This window comes from Lactuca saligna, chromosome 8 (genome assembly GCF_052625555.1).
Source record: "Lactuca saligna cultivar CGN05327 chromosome 8, ASM5262555v1, whole genome shotgun sequence".
NCBI classification, from domain to species: Eukaryota; Viridiplantae; Streptophyta; class Magnoliopsida; order Asterales; family Asteraceae; genus Lactuca; species Lactuca saligna.
This window is the reverse complement of record NC_136424.1, coordinates 35,071,625-35,087,017: the sequence shown is the minus strand read 5'-3', so window position 1 is coordinate 35,087,017 and position 15,393 is coordinate 35,071,625. Positions and strand designations below refer to the sequence as shown.

The 15,393-nt window shown below is 36.1% G+C and overlaps 3 protein-coding genes across 4 annotated transcripts; 2 read left to right on the top strand and 1 right to left on the bottom strand.

Moving 5' to 3' along the window:
- Window positions 1-3,348: 3,348 nt before the first annotated feature.
- Window positions 3,349-6,336, top strand: LOC145010950 (uncharacterized). Its single transcript, XM_078969542.1, has 3 exons — window positions 3,349-3,977; window positions 4,927-5,048; window positions 5,252-6,336. Exons 1-3 carry the CDS (start codon window positions 3,717-3,719, stop codon window positions 6,015-6,017), a joined length of 1,149 nt encoding a protein of 382 aa, XP_078825668.1. The 5' UTR covers window positions 3,349-3,716; the 3' UTR covers window positions 6,018-6,336.
- A 359-nt stretch (window positions 6,337-6,695) lies between these two features.
- On the top strand, window positions 6,696-7,897 carry LOC145013197 (ATP-dependent Clp protease proteolytic subunit 2, mitochondrial-like). The gene is made up of 2 exons (XM_078972001.1): window positions 6,696-7,150; window positions 7,251-7,897. Exons 1-2 carry the CDS (start codon window positions 6,835-6,837, stop codon window positions 7,646-7,648), a joined length of 714 nt encoding a protein of 237 aa, XP_078828127.1. The 5' UTR covers window positions 6,696-6,834; the 3' UTR covers window positions 7,649-7,897.
- A 2,422-nt stretch (window positions 7,898-10,319) lies between these two features.
- Window positions 10,320-14,667, bottom strand: EMB1895 (ARM repeat superfamily protein). 2 transcript variants are annotated; one of them, XM_078970543.1, is made up of 6 exons: window positions 14,506-14,667; window positions 13,875-14,323; window positions 13,610-13,795; window positions 13,428-13,535; window positions 13,147-13,347; window positions 10,320-13,059 (listed from the first exon to the last, which is right to left on the bottom strand). In XM_078970543.1, exons 1-6 carry the CDS (start codon window positions 14,579-14,581, stop codon window positions 10,981-10,983), a joined length of 3,099 nt encoding a protein of 1,032 aa, XP_078826669.1. In that variant the 5' UTR covers window positions 14,582-14,667; the 3' UTR covers window positions 10,320-10,980. The 2 variants fall into 2 exon arrangements, with proteins under 2 accessions (XP_078826669.1, XP_078826670.1); XM_078970544.1 differs by lacking the exon at window positions 14,506-14,667 and having other exon boundaries at window positions 13,610-13,749; window positions 13,875-13,983.
- Between the last annotated feature and the right edge of the window lie 726 nt (window positions 14,668-15,393).

Here is a 15,393-nt window from a genome sequence, read left to right as displayed (position 1 = left end):
CATTCTGAGGCTAAAAATCCAACTTTTAAGTCCTTAATCCATTAATCCTTTAATCATACTTCTTCCAGAAGCTATCAAGGACTCCAAAGGCCAATAAAAACAATTACTTGATGGATATGCATACCCCAAGCATTTCCTAAACCCATCTTAGGTCAAAATGACAAGAAATGGCCCCAAAATCAATCAAGATTCATAAATTACAACCGCACTCTAGATCCATAAGACTAAATCATGGAGAATGACTCATTGATCCATAAAGTCTCCAAATCTTTCTCTTGTAAAATCCCCAAGCTCACTTTCCTCCTCCTCTTACTCAAATTAGGGTTTGGAATCGCTTAAAGAAGCTTTTGACCGACAAGAGGGGGGGGGGGGGCTGACGAGAAGACATAAGGTCCTTTAAATAAGGTGCAAACCCTATGATTAAGGCTTTTCCCGTCCAGACCAGACTCGCCGACTCGTCGAGTCGGTCACTTATTCTATAACCCGGATCCAGCTCCGACTCGGCGAGTAAGTATACCTACCCGTCGAGTCCCTTCTTTAATCTACACTTTAAGCTCTTAACTCAAACTTCTGAAATTTGGGATGTTACATTAAGACATCTTAACTCTTACATGAAAGGGATGGAAATGATCAAGATCACATTTTTATGGTTCCTAATAGCTCCATAATAGATAAAGTTTCAAACTTTATCCATTAGAATGGTTCAAGCAATCAAGATCTAGTCTTTTAAGTTTCAAAGGGACCAAAAGTGCATCTTTCTTACTTAATTCATTAAGTCTAAGTTTCTAACCTGTAGATCTGAATCAAAATGATGTTTAGATGGATAAAGTTTCCAACTTTATCCATAACATGCTCACAAACTTTCAAGATCTAAACATTATGCACTAAAGTGACCAAAAGTTCACAACACCCAAAACTAGTTAGATCTAACAAATGCATCATCAAGATTCAAGCTTTATACCTACAGAAGAAATATCAAGATTAACAAGGTTTGGATCTACAAGCTCCAATGCAACTAACACTTCTATAATGAGCTCTTTCTTCTCCAAGATGCACCAAGAATACTCCAAAGCACTCAAAAACTACTTCTTTAGCTCACAAGGCTCAAACTAGGGTTATGTTTTCAAGGGAGGGCGTTGAAGGGATGGAGGCTGAAAATGGAAAGGGTTTAGGGAAGGTAAGGAGCTTAAATAGGGCTAAAACCCCTCAAATTATGGTTTGGGTGATGGTCGCGTACGCCTAACATACTTCTGGTATGCCCAACGTACCAGATTAAAGCTCGCAGTCTGCCATTACCTAGTACACCCAGTGTACACGCTGTACGCCCAACATATTCAACTTAACCCAAAACATTTTTAACTTCTAACGATCATAACTTCTTCGTTCCAATTCCGTTTTCAATGATCATTATATCCACAGAAAGGTAACGAAGAACCCTACAATATTATCGATATATATTGGATTAAAAACTTCTCAAACAAAAATCAATATTTCATGCAAGAACCCGACCTATGACTTTTCCCTTTCTACCCTTCGGCCCAATATGCAATTCAAGGGTTAAATCTCTTAACCATCATTATCTCCTTCCACGAGGACTAAACTTTACCTCCTTAAGGCCCATAGCCTTTATGCAATCGACTTTCAGGCCACGACCCTGAAATAAGAAATGATCGGACATGGGGTGGTACAAGGCATAAACAAATGAGTCAGTACTCGAAACCAATGAAAGAGCTATGGTTTGGTACCAACGACTGTTTTATTATTTAGGAGATAAAAAAGGGGAAGATGTAGAGCATAATGAAGGCACCTTTGACGACTTTGAGAGAATGTCGTCGAAGATGGAGGGCGGTAACTGTTGGTTGTGGTCAATAATAAGGTTTTAACCTAGAGCTCTAATACTATGTAAGATAATAGATTAATTGATTAATAGTGAGAGTTAAACCTTATTTAAATATTGATACATAAAAGGCCCTCGGCCTAACCTAAACCCTAAGGGGATTAGGCCTAAACCCTAAATGTTAACATACTAACATGGAGCACTAACAATAATTTGTGTATTAAATATCTGAACCATAACCCTAATAAATGGAATTTAATAACTCAAACCACAAACTTATAACTCAAGGATGTGGTTATTAGACTAAATGGAGTATGTGCGGTAAAAACTGCACTTTTGCCACGATGATGCCAAGGAACACCGCCTGTACCGTGCGGTTTGGGATGCGCTTTGGCCGCACGCGGTAATATCTAGCCGCACTCTTCCTTCTTCAATTGCCTCTCTCTCTCTCTCTCTCTCCCCCTTTATTTTCTTATTTTTTGGTACACCACATCTAGTGTGTGGCAAAGAACCACACTCTTGTGGTAAAGTTGACTGGAGCACATGTGGTGTCTACGTGGCATATGAGGGAGTGTAGTTTCTGTGACACCACTCTCTCCCACCTTAGGGTGAAAAGGGTCATGCCATAGTTCTACCATGATAAAGACTCTTCACCTCCGCTTTCTCTAAACCATCTCATTTTACCACCTTGGTTATCACATACTAGGAGTGGTGTACCAAAAATAGAAGGAAGAAGGAAGGAGAAGAGAGATGATGAATCACGATAGTTTCTAGCCGAGCTCGACAGTACCACACTTAAACTGTAGACCCGACACGGTGTTAGCTGCGGTCTGCATGGCGAGTACATGGAATACCACACCAACATCATATAGCCTTAAATGTATGTCGGTTGTTTTTCCTATTAGATCGACAAAATGGCCATGGTGTGATTTACATCTGCCACTCAAAATAACCGAAGACAAACATTGAAGGAAAAATAGGGGGTGGGGTTAGTTATTGTTATAATAATAATAAATATAAATAATAATAATAAAGTACTACGTTAAAAAGAAATCCAACACCTTGGATGTCTAGTCAATAAACCTTTAGTCGGCCAGGTCATATTTTCACATGGTTGTAACACTAAGATCAAGTTGTGAGATTATGTGTATAAAAAAATAAGTACGAAGACACTTTAAATGATTGGTTGTTATATAAAAAATAAACCCTTTGAAAAGTATTTAGCTTGTATCCTAATAAAAACAAAATTGATTGACTTTGTTATATGAATAATTACTTACCAGTGTATTATATATATATATATATATATATATATATATATATATATATATATATATATATATATAAAATGTTCATTTATGTATTAATAAAAATTTACAAACAAAGTAATTTTTTAAACAAATAAACAAAAAAAAGTAGTTATGTATATATAAAGAGGAGGAGAAAGAAGTATTGTTGACCAAACACAAAGTTTTACTTTATCCAAAATTTTACAATTTTACAATTTGAGCAACATCCAATCCAACGTGCCACAATTGAAGGCAACGCAGCGTTTGTTTGAGCGTCATCACCATCATCCCCTGCCCCCATCTCTCTCCTTCCATAACTTTTTCTCAGACACGCTTTCGGACACGCCGATTTCAATACGCCACGAGATCTTGGATTAATTCACCAGATCTACAAAAAAAAATTATTTGTTTTTTCCCTTTTTATTCATTGATTCATCAATTCTTTCTGGGTGTTTTCAATCCATTCCCTATTCGTTGAAATTGATTGATCATCGTCTATATGTTTCTCCGACCAATGTGCGGAGGATTTATGTTTTAGGGTTCGGTTTTCCGATTCTAAATCTTTGGACGGATGGTGTTAATCGGGAACTATGCGGATTCAGAGACGAAACAGTGGGTGTGGGGTTAATTTTTGGAATCAACAATTAGATCGGGGTTTATTGATGGAATCCCCGCCGCCTTCGAAGTTGCTTCCAATTAATGATTCATCGTCTCCTTTCATGCAATCTTCGCTTCCTACTTCATCCGGTGTCGGTGGTTCGAGTGTCGGCGACGGCGGTTTTGGGTATATCGAGCATACCGTCACGAAATTCGATACGCTCGCTGGTGTCGCAATTAAGTATGGCGTTGAGGTAATACAATCTCCAATTGATTCGACAAATTAATCTAAAAAAATTGGTTTTATGTCTTTTCATGTCGTGACAACTTCCTTCACCTTTTTATACTAATGAGTTTCTGATGTTTAGCTCGTTATATGTTCTTTACAGAAATCTGGTACATTCCATTTTGCGATTGTCCTTAAACAGAAAACTAGTTCAAATTAATCTGTAGGAAGAATCTGGTTAAGGAACTAGAACACAAAACTGAGCAACTCTACGAATTTTCGATATATTTACTTGGATGTTGTTGCTTAATAAACGTTCATTCAAAAGTACAAAGATTTTGGTTTTTCATATTCCCTCTTGTAAAAATTGTACATTATGATCGGTTCTGAATTATTGATGCCAAATTTAATACACTGCTCAAGTACATTCTATTGCTTCCTGCCCTAAATAAGACTGTCCACAGTACAATTTATAATGAATCTAGAGAGATGTTTTAAACAGTTCTGCTTTTGAATTTAGATACAAAAAAAAAATCCAATCTTTTGTACAAAGAAATAGTTTGTTAGAAAGATCAAACTTGTTGAGATTTCGAATTATAAGGTTTTTATTGGTCTACATTGCCAGCTTACATTAAATGATTGATATAAGGACACCAAAGGGCCTTCTCAAAAACTTGGAGTCATGACAAATTTGTCTTTCAAGTCATTTCATTTTGTGAATCAAAGGGAAGTTTTATGTATTTATGTAAATGACACCAAAAGGATATTAAATGAATGGAATTGGGATATGATGTATGCTGAAATATTTCCACTTTTAGTTACATGTGAAGGATTGTACTTGTCATTTGTCAATTTGCATACATTATGATGCACATGGTGTCAAATCTACATATGCTCAACTGGTTATGTGTTGTAGATTAGTTTTATTTATCATCTTCTGTATTTTTTTAACATTGCATTGTATATTTGTATGTTAGGTGGCTGACATAAAAAAGATGAATGGCCTAACAACGGACCTACAAATGTTTGCCCGCAAGACTCTTCATATACCCCTACCCGGAAGACACCCGCCCTCTCCAATCATGTCAAATGGACAAGGGTAATTACGTCATTTCCTCTTCACTTCTCATTTTAACTTTCTAACCATCAATCTTGTCTCTAAATTACGTTTACTCACACATGACAACATATATGTGTCCAAACTCAGCTGACGATAATTACCCTGAAATCTTTTTTAATGGTTAAAACATAAAAATGAAAACTTTAGTTATTATCTTTAACATGGGTGATTTTATTTTATAGGCCAAAACACTCGGAAATGACACCACCAAGACAAAGACAAAGACATTCTGATATGTTGGATTCGATAAAATCCCTAAAATTATCATCATCTTCTTCTTCTTCTTCACCACGAAACATTTCACCATCAATGGACGCCTTACGAGACTATTACGGTCTTAAACCAACCGATCAAACCGGACCAAATTCCCACCCGCCGCTCGGACTTCACCGGAAATGTAAAAGCTTAGCTAACGGGATGTCAGAGCAGGGCGGAAACGGAAACGGAAATGGAAACGGAAACGCCATTTCTGGCACAAACGGAATCCACGATTCCGATTCTGACACATGGTACGATAGATGGATGAGAAGACGGCGATCGGAAATCGACCTCCAGAATCAAACCCCGGAAACGATGCTTAAACCCGACACCAGCAATTCCAACGGTGCGTTTGCGGCGGCAGGCGGCAAAGGCCTGGCGCTCCGGCCAAAGGCTGCCAGTCGAACCGCTGGTGATGCCGACGGTTTACCGAATATGCCTCCTTTAAAAATGGGGGAATCGGTGATTACGGAGGCTTCAAATGGAGTCAAAAAGTCTTCGAGTTCACCGAGTTTTCATGAGATGCAAAGTAATGGGAACTCCACGTCCACGTCATCATCGATATGGCCCACTTCCATGTTGAATTTGACGGCTGACATTCAAGCTTCTACGGCCGCCATTGCGAGGCCTATTTTTGATGGGTTGCCGAAGCCGATTAGTGGGAGGAAGAATAAGGCGGCGATTGATTGATTGATTGATTGATTAGTGAGTTGTTTTGTTTTGGTTTTTGGATATATATATATAAATATAAATATATATTAATTTGGTTGGTTTGGACAGAGGGAATAGAAAATTAGAAATAAAAAGGAAGGAAAGAGAAAGATTGATGAATTTTTTGGGGAGAAGAAGTATAATACAAGTACAAGAGTAGATTAGAGAAAATTGTATATTAGATGTGTATGGAGATGAGAGGAGAGAAGGTTGGAATTGGATGGTGTTTATATGTTTTTATTTGATTACCTAACTTATCTCAAACATATTATTATTATTATTATTCTTTATTGAAAAACTTGTACTATTATTATATATTTATTATTACTACCTGTATTATTTATTCTGCCTTTGTTTGTGTAAAATGTAATTGATGTCTTAAGAGGTTTTGAACTAAAGATATCAGGAAGTTTGGTGTTGCTCACGTTCATGTCATTTTTCAAAGCTGCAATCTTTAGTTCAAATATTCATGCTTTGAAATAATATGAGATAAAGCACTTACCATAGAATTAAGGCATACTATAGGCCTTCGTACACGATGATATTCTTTCAAAGATGTCGTAATCCAAGAACGTAGTCCACAATGACAATGATATAATTCATTAAAATTTATATTTTATATTGAAGCATATATTTTGATCCAAAAACATTACAAAAATTAATCCCATAAGTCAAACTAAAAAATGTTCTGGTTCATTCCAGAAGTAGTCTGACCTCAAATCGATTTTTGAAGCCCTACAACAAACTCCCATTTTCTCAAAAACTTCCATCGATCTATTTCTATAGCACCAAACCAATGCAGAACCCAATCACTCGCAGTTTGAACAAGCTTTGGAACGGGGTAGGAGCAACTGTAGCAAGCCGGAGTATAATAAATCATCAATGGCGGTCGTACAGTGTAATCCCCATGGTGATAGAGCATTCATCACGAGGAGAGAGAGCCTACGACATCTTCTCTCGACTCCTTAAAGAAAGGATTATCTGTATCAACGGCCCAATTTCCGATGACACATCACACGTCGTCGTAGCTCAGCTTCTCTACCTCGAATCCGAAAACCCTTCTAAACCCATCAACATGTACCTCAACTCCCCCGGCGGAGCCGTCACGGCAGGTAGGTTTTCAATTTTACTTCTTCACCTATGCAAAAATTAGGTCTTATCACCATTTTCTCTGTAAACTAATTTAGGAAATGGCGAATTTGATGGTGTTAGGTCTTGCAATATACGATACAATGCAATACATTCGATCTCCGATCAATACAATATGTTTAGGCCAAGCTGCATCAATGGCTTCTTTGCTGTTGGCTGCTGGTGCAAAGGGTGAAAGGCGATCTCTTCCTAATGCCACCATCATGATTCATCAACCTTCCGGTGGATACAGCGGGCAGGCTAAAGACATGACCATTCACACGAAGCAGATTATTAGGGTTTGGGAGTCTTTGAATGGGCTTTATGCAAAGCATACTGGACAAAATGTTGATGTGATTCAGAAGAATATGGATAGGGATTGTTTTATGACTCCTGAAGAGGCAAAAGAGTTTGGGATTATAGATGAAGTGATGGATGAGAGGCCCTTGACTTTGGTTACTGATGCTGTTGGAAAGGAGTAAAATTGGATTGAATCGAATGCAGGAAGTGGATTTCTTTGAATGGTTCTTGAATCTTGAGTTTCACATGATTATACAATACAAAAAAAGGAAAAATGAGTATCGAGTGTAAGACAATTAGGCTGTTTAACATTAAACTTTCATTTGTTTTATGGCTTAAACGACCCAATAACTATCATCTTTGATTGTCGTCAATGTCTCTACTCTCTAGCAAATGAAATGGTCATTGTTGCTCTTTCAAGTTTCATTTCATACTCATGTTTATATCCCACATACCAAAGCATATACACTAGATTTATCTACCCAATCTTACATTAAATCTGCAAAATCCTTCAAATACCGAGAAGACATGGATGAAAAATTACATGCCAATTGTTCCACTACCAAATGATAGTAAAACACTTGGGTGTTTAATATCAAAAGAAAATATGATGGTTCGAACCATGGAACGCTATAAGCCCCACTTGATGTCCACAAGCTTTAAACAGCAAGAAGGCATCCACTTTCTTGATATGTGTTCTCCCAGTTCTAAATTAGTTACCATTAAGCTGCTCTTAGCCATATTTGGGTTATGTTTGGTGTACTAACTGAAAAGCTAGTTGTCAGCTAAAAATTAGCTACTAGCTTATAAACTAGTTGATAAAAAATAACGTTCGATACTAGCTGAAAAGTTCGTTAAACCATGAGTAAGTTCTTTTTCTTGAAAAACCTTTTATGAAAGATGAGAATAAACAATCTATTTGGGAATGTGGTTTGTATTTCATCAAACACTTTTGGGACATTTTAAAAGACGATATTGTTGCCTTTATGAGTGATTTTGGTGCCTGCGGGTTTATCTCCCTCTAGGATGCAGATCATGCAAATCCTCTTTTATAACCTAAATCCCGAATGTGAATGATCCAAAGGTGATTAAACTTATTAATCTCACAGGGGTAATATATAAGATTATTGCAAAAACTTTTACAAGTCGTCTTGTTTTAGTGATAGGTTTTATTGTAGGGGTGGAACAGTCGGCGTTTATTAAAGGGAAACAAATCTTAGACGGACCGTTAACAAATCTTAGACGGATTGTTGCTGATGAACAAATTTATTTCTTGGTGTAAAAAAATCAAAAAGAAAACCATGATTTTCAAGTGGACTTTGAAAAAGCTTGTGATATTATCTCCCAGGATTATTATTATTTTTTTTTTTGTCAAGGTGACGGAGGTTCTTGGATTCGATTCTAATTAGATTATGTGGATTAGGAGTTGTCTTTCTTTTTTCTCAATCATCTATTTTGGTTAATGTAGCTCCATGGGCGAGTTCCGGTTAGAGAGTTGCTTACGACAAGGAGATTCCCTATCTCATTTCCTTTTTCTTTTGGTTATGGAGGCATTAAATGTTGCTATAATGGATGTTGTCGATGCATGATTGTTTTCTCTTGTGCAAGTGGGATCGAACGATGTTAGAGTCTTTCATATGTTTTATACAAATGACATCATTTTTTTTAGGACATTTGGACGAAAGAGAACATGGTTAATCTAAAAACAATTCTTAATTGGTTCTTTGAAGTCTATAGATTGCAAATTAATTTTCACTAGTCTAAGCTTTACGGGCTAGGTGTAGGCAATGTTTTAAAAACCGGTTTGAACCGGCCGGTCGAACCGGTTGGACCGCGAACCAAGGGAGATAACGGTTCAACTATCATCGATTTTATATTGATTTATGAACCGGATGGAACTAGCTAGTCTTTAGAAAAATCCGATTGAACCCGTCAAAATAAACCGGTTAAATCAAATAAAAACACATGGGAAAGAACCATTTGCATAATAAACTTTGGTAAATTTTTTTAAAATCTATTTATTTTTCTTTAAATAAAAAACATATGGTAAATGTTATAAAATTTTTTGATGTGTTTATAATCATCTAAAACTATATTTTTTCGGTATTATATTTTCTTTTCTTTTTGATGTATATGGATTAATGTAAAACATTAAAACTTATGATGGTATGGTATTTTAATGTATTTGGATTAATCTACAACTTATTTTTATGTAAATTTTTAATGTTTGAACTAGTAAACCTCAAATTTAAGATTTAAATATGTATGTATGTATAGGAAAATAGGAAAAAAAAAATTATAGAAACCGGTTGACCAGGCAGTCGAACCGGGAACTGATCACCATACCGGTTTAACTAAAAATCGGTTTTTAAAACATTTGGTATAGGGATGTCAACGGGAGCAAACGGGATGGGTAGTGCATCCCCATCCCCGCCCCCAAAATTTCTCCGTTCCCCCGTCACCGTCACTGTCCCTGCCTCCATCCCGAAACGTCCTACCTTCCTACCCTGTCCCTGCCCCCAAATCCCCCTTATTACTACCTCCGTCCCCGCTCGATTGATTTTGGACTATCTTTTTTTGGACTAAAAAAAATTGTAGCAAAATTTTACATGTTAAAAATAAAAAAATTATAACATCTTAAAAACATTATACTAACACCTTAAAAACATTTGGAAACTCAAAATAATGTTATTGTTTATATATATATATATATATATATATATATATATATATATATATATATATATATATATATATATATAATTTGTTAACGGGGTTTCCATGAGAATTTTACATATTAAAAATTAAAAAATTATGACATCTTAAAAACATTATACTAACAATTTAAAAACATTTGAAAACTCAAAATCATATTATTGTTTATCATATTTATATAATTAATATATATAAATATATGCATAATTTATTAAGGGGATCTACATGAGGGTTTCAGAACGGGATCGTCCGCCCCCGCCTCCGCCCCCGAAATTAAAATGGGGGTTAACCTTACCTCCGTCCCTACCCCCAATTTTTTTAATAAATATCCCAAACGCAACGGGACCCATGAGAACAGGGTCCAACAGAACTTTTTTGACATTCCCAAGTAGGTGTTACGGATTTAGACTCATGGCTTGACGGCTTTTGGTTGTGATTCTGATGTGATTCCTTTCTACTTTCAAGTATCTTGGATTCCAGTTGGCTTAAACATGTCTGGAATTAAGAACCAAGGTTTGGGTTGGTGGCATATACATGCTGATTAAAGTTGTGTTGGGATCGCTGAGAATTTATTATTTTTCGTTGTTCAAGATGTCAGTGAAAGTTGGATTAATGACACTTGGTTTTGGAGTTGGCGTCGCAAGCCTACAATGGGCACAATCATGACTCGATTTACATATCTTTGTATCTTATATCAAGTTAAGCTCTCTAATTATCCAGGTAGATGGGTTATAATGTTATATCATTTACGTTGTATATATCTGTATGATCAAAGGCAACCAGAAAGATCAGTTTCACTTCATTTCTTCTCTACAGTGAAAAATAGAGCAGAATTTGAAGAGTTGAGGCTCCAAAAAGAACCATCCACATCCAAACAACCAGCTCGCCACTTGATTTCATAACACCCCAAACCAAACCTACAAACATCAACCATACAACTCCCAAATCCTTGTCCTTCCCCATTAACTCCAAAACACACAATCCTTTCCACAATCTCCCTATCTTTATCATAACCACTAACCCTATCTCCATTATTCACATACTTCGCTAGCTTTTCACTCAACTCCACCATCTTATCATCATCATCTGTTTGACTTTTATCGCCTCTACTTTGACCAGGTAGCTCACACGACATTTTACATTGAAGTATGCAATAAAGTTTAGTCAACCGAGTCCTATATTCTGGTGAAATGTCACACAACTGAAGGCATAGATCTAAATGGAGATGATACCCTGGCATCACACAGATCCTTCCACCATTCCCAGAGTCTCTATTCATGGCAAAAACCTCACAAGACACACATGGCTTTACACGAAACAAATATTTTGGAGTCATTAAGGAAATTTTCAACCAATTCTTCAAAGTATCCACTACAAACTCCAACCTATCATTCTTGTCACACCTTTTTGCTACATTTAGACAGATCCTGATAATACTTGTTACTTCATACACGTTCTCCAAACTTTTAGATTGTGGAACACATTGACCAAAAGAAGTTTCTAGAAGCAACATGAGCTCTTTACATGTCTCCCTATCTATATTCCAAATCCGTGACATAAGGTCATGTATAAGCATAGCATCAAAGTCACTCTGCAACTTCTGTGAATCATTAATAATGAAGGCTAAGACTGAACAACTTAATGCATGTGATGATATTAACATTCTACTTGTGTGATCCATGTCAATGAATGACGTGGCAAATAGATCATACTCATGTGCTAGTTTCAATAAACGTTTAGATAGCTGTTCAAGTGGTTGAAAGGAAACAGTTAGAGTACCCAAGAGCTTAAAGATATGGGCTACAGTTTCCATAACTTTTGATCTTAGAGACAAAAACTGGATATGGAAGTAGTGTTGATGACTTGGCATCACACCATTGGTAGACAGTATATTCTTTGAAGACTGAACAAGTTTACAAACCCCATCAAGGTTTTCAATGTTTGTTTCGCTTAAATCTGGTGAAGAAGAAGATCTGTTGGAGTTTAACCAATTTAACAAAAGTGAATGTTGTTTTGGGGAACTGAAATACTGGATTTTCATTTCTGAATAGGTGAATAAAGTCAACGATGTTAACCAGTGGCGAAAGGAATCAGAACTAACCATGGTTACTAATTCTCCAAAGATAAAACCAGCTGTAAACCATGCTCCCTTACATGCTGCATATTTTCCAATCCTGTAAGCAGACCACTTGTCTTTTGTTACAAGTTCCTTTGCTTTCTCAAGGGCAAGAATGTCATTTTTAATTAGGTATGACTCATCAAAACTGGAACTAGTACAAGGATGCAACAAAAGATAGTAGAGAATGTGCACATAGCAATCAAGATAACTGGATCCACATACGTCTTCAATCAGAAGTTTCACAACATTCTGAACTTGGATGCTCAAAGGTCCAGTTTTCATTAGGTTTTTTAGACACAGATTGACCACTTTTGATATACGCACCACAAGCTTTGACATGAGATGACATGGCAAAATCAAAACTCCATCATCCTTGTTCAGTATCCGGTTGATAAAAAGATGGATTTCATTTAGAGCAAATTCATCAAGATTAGGGCATTTGTTTAGAAGGAGAAAAACGGTTTTGAGTATTCCCAAAATTTCTTGATCAATTTCCATGTCAGATTGAGAGTTCGCCAGCAAGGCGATCCGAGTCATGAGAAATGAGATAGCTTGGGATGCCATGGTTTTACTACCATGTTCATCATATGACATGGCTCTTCTTGTGAACTTTCCAGATATATCTGAGAGAGCATAAATGGCAAAGAGTCTGATAGATAACAATGGAGATTGCATCATAATCTCAACAACAGTTAATAGCTTGGTGAAAGAATCTTTCATTTCAGAACAACTGAAAGTTAACATCTTGGACAAGAGGAACTGCAAATTGTGTTAAATAGATAAGAAAAGAGATGTTATAGTTATATCATTGCTGATGATGATGTATGAAACTAATTAAAGACTGACCTCATAGAAAATATGCAGGGGATCAGACTGCATAGGTGGTGGGAGTTTGCCATTTAGCATAGTGAAAATTGCAGTGATAAGTTCTGTAGGAGGAGAAAAACGAAAGCGTGTTCTTGATAATAAAATATGTAGACATCTTAATGATGTTGCTTGAAGTGGTATTGCCTTATCTTGGCTTAGAAATGAAAGAAGAAGGTCTACCTGAAACAGGAAGTGAAAAACATGTACATTTGGAAGAGTGAAATAGACACATAAAATCATCTGAGGGAACAAAGTTATACCTGCCTAGAAATCAAGATTGATGATCTGGAAGCAATTATGGAAAGTGAAATCATCATATTTGTCACAATATCATCTTCCATTGAACATAAACTCAGCTTTAGCCCCTCCTGCAGTGAGCTAACTGTGAGTTTCACATTAATCTTTAAAAAACAAAAACAAAAAAGGTGGAAATGTAAAGAACCTCATAAGCTTTGCTATTTAAAGTTGAAGATCTTCCAAGTTTTGAAAAAGCACGAACTCCTGCTACTCTACTAGCAATTGGCATCTCAGGAGATGAAACCATGTTTACTAACATCTCCAGAAGAACACGAGCAAAGTCATCTGAAAACTCACAAAAGCATCCAGCAGCAAATAATGAGGCCTTGACCTAATAAAGGATTAAAACTAGCATTAATGGACCTAATAAACAATTACAGAAATCATGCATCCAGATTGTTTATTCTTACCTCTAGAACATGGCAGGATATAACACTAGATAAGATAAGATAACGAATGTCTGCATTATCTTTAGCAAAGTCAGACCAGCAACCAAAAAGAGCTAACGCTAGTGCTCTAACATCCTCATCACCAGAGTTAAAACACACTTTTACTCTTCTCAAAAGTTCCAAGTGATTCTCTACTTTATTTTTCAGCAGAATTCCTTTGTTTTTTCTATTGAAACCTTTTGTTTTCCTCTGCTTCATCTCACTCAAGAAGATCTTTACAACACAAAGCTTGGTCTGTTTGTCACCGGACATAAATGTGTCTGCTAACCGGAGAAGGATGGCATTTGCAAATAGCTTATCTTCTCCAGGGACTAAGCCAAACATGTCAAATTCAGCCATTGAAAGCTCGGGTTCCTTGCCCCATCGCTCCAGCCTAGCCCCAACCTCTCGTATGGCTTCCATTCGTTTGCCTGAAAAAACACATGATTCAAAAGTACATTGCGTGTGTATTATAAGATTTGCTTTGTTAATTTTTTCGACAAGATTAATGATAAAAGCAACAATCTCGTTAAAGTACGAAAAACCCTAGGAGATGAAATCAGAGAGATTTTAGAAACAAGATGATAGTGAATAAAGTAAAAGGGGGGCAGACCAGGGTTGTTGGAGCGTAGGGCTTTGTCGAGATGAATGCTCCAATCCATGGCACAGGCTGCTGGAGTTTTCTCCATATCTGAACTGCTAATATCTTCGTTCTCGGTGGAATTGTATCAGTCAGTACATGAGCGATGCACAGCTCTTAAACCCTTTGGGTTTTCGGTAGGGTGAATGGGGTGCGTTTTATTCGTAAAAACGTTGATATATTTTCAAAATATATTTTCAAAACCGTCGGTTATTTTTAGAGTGCAGTGGGTGGTTATTTTGGTTATTATAGTTATTTTTACAGTTGGTTATTTTTGCAGTGCGGCTATTTTTTTGTGTTTCGGTTATTAACCATATCGTCTGGTGCCATTATTTTTGCAGTGCGATTTTTTTTTCTTAGATTATTAACCACATCTTTTGGTGCGGTTATTTTGTATGGTTTTTAAGCGCAGTTTAAAGTTCAAACGGATTTAAGAGTTCAAATATATTACTTATAATATATATATATATATATATATATATATATATATATATATATATATATATATATATAAGACAATTAACTTAAATTGCAAACAATTAATATCTTAAAAACGTCAAATCACTAGCAGCTAACAATAAATATCTTAAAATTGTCAAATTTCACCATTTTCCAAAGTTAAACATAATAAAAAACCAATAGTTTTGACTTTTAGAATTTTATCCTTATTTCATCTATGAAACTTGTTTTATTTTTAATATTTAATATATTAATAATTAATAAAAAAATTATATATAATATATGCAGTGTGGTGCGATTTTTTTGCGGTTTTGAAAACTAATAACCGCACCGCACCGTAAATTTACGGTTTATAAAAACAGAAAACTTCACCACCAATTTTTATAGCAGTTGTTGTTTATC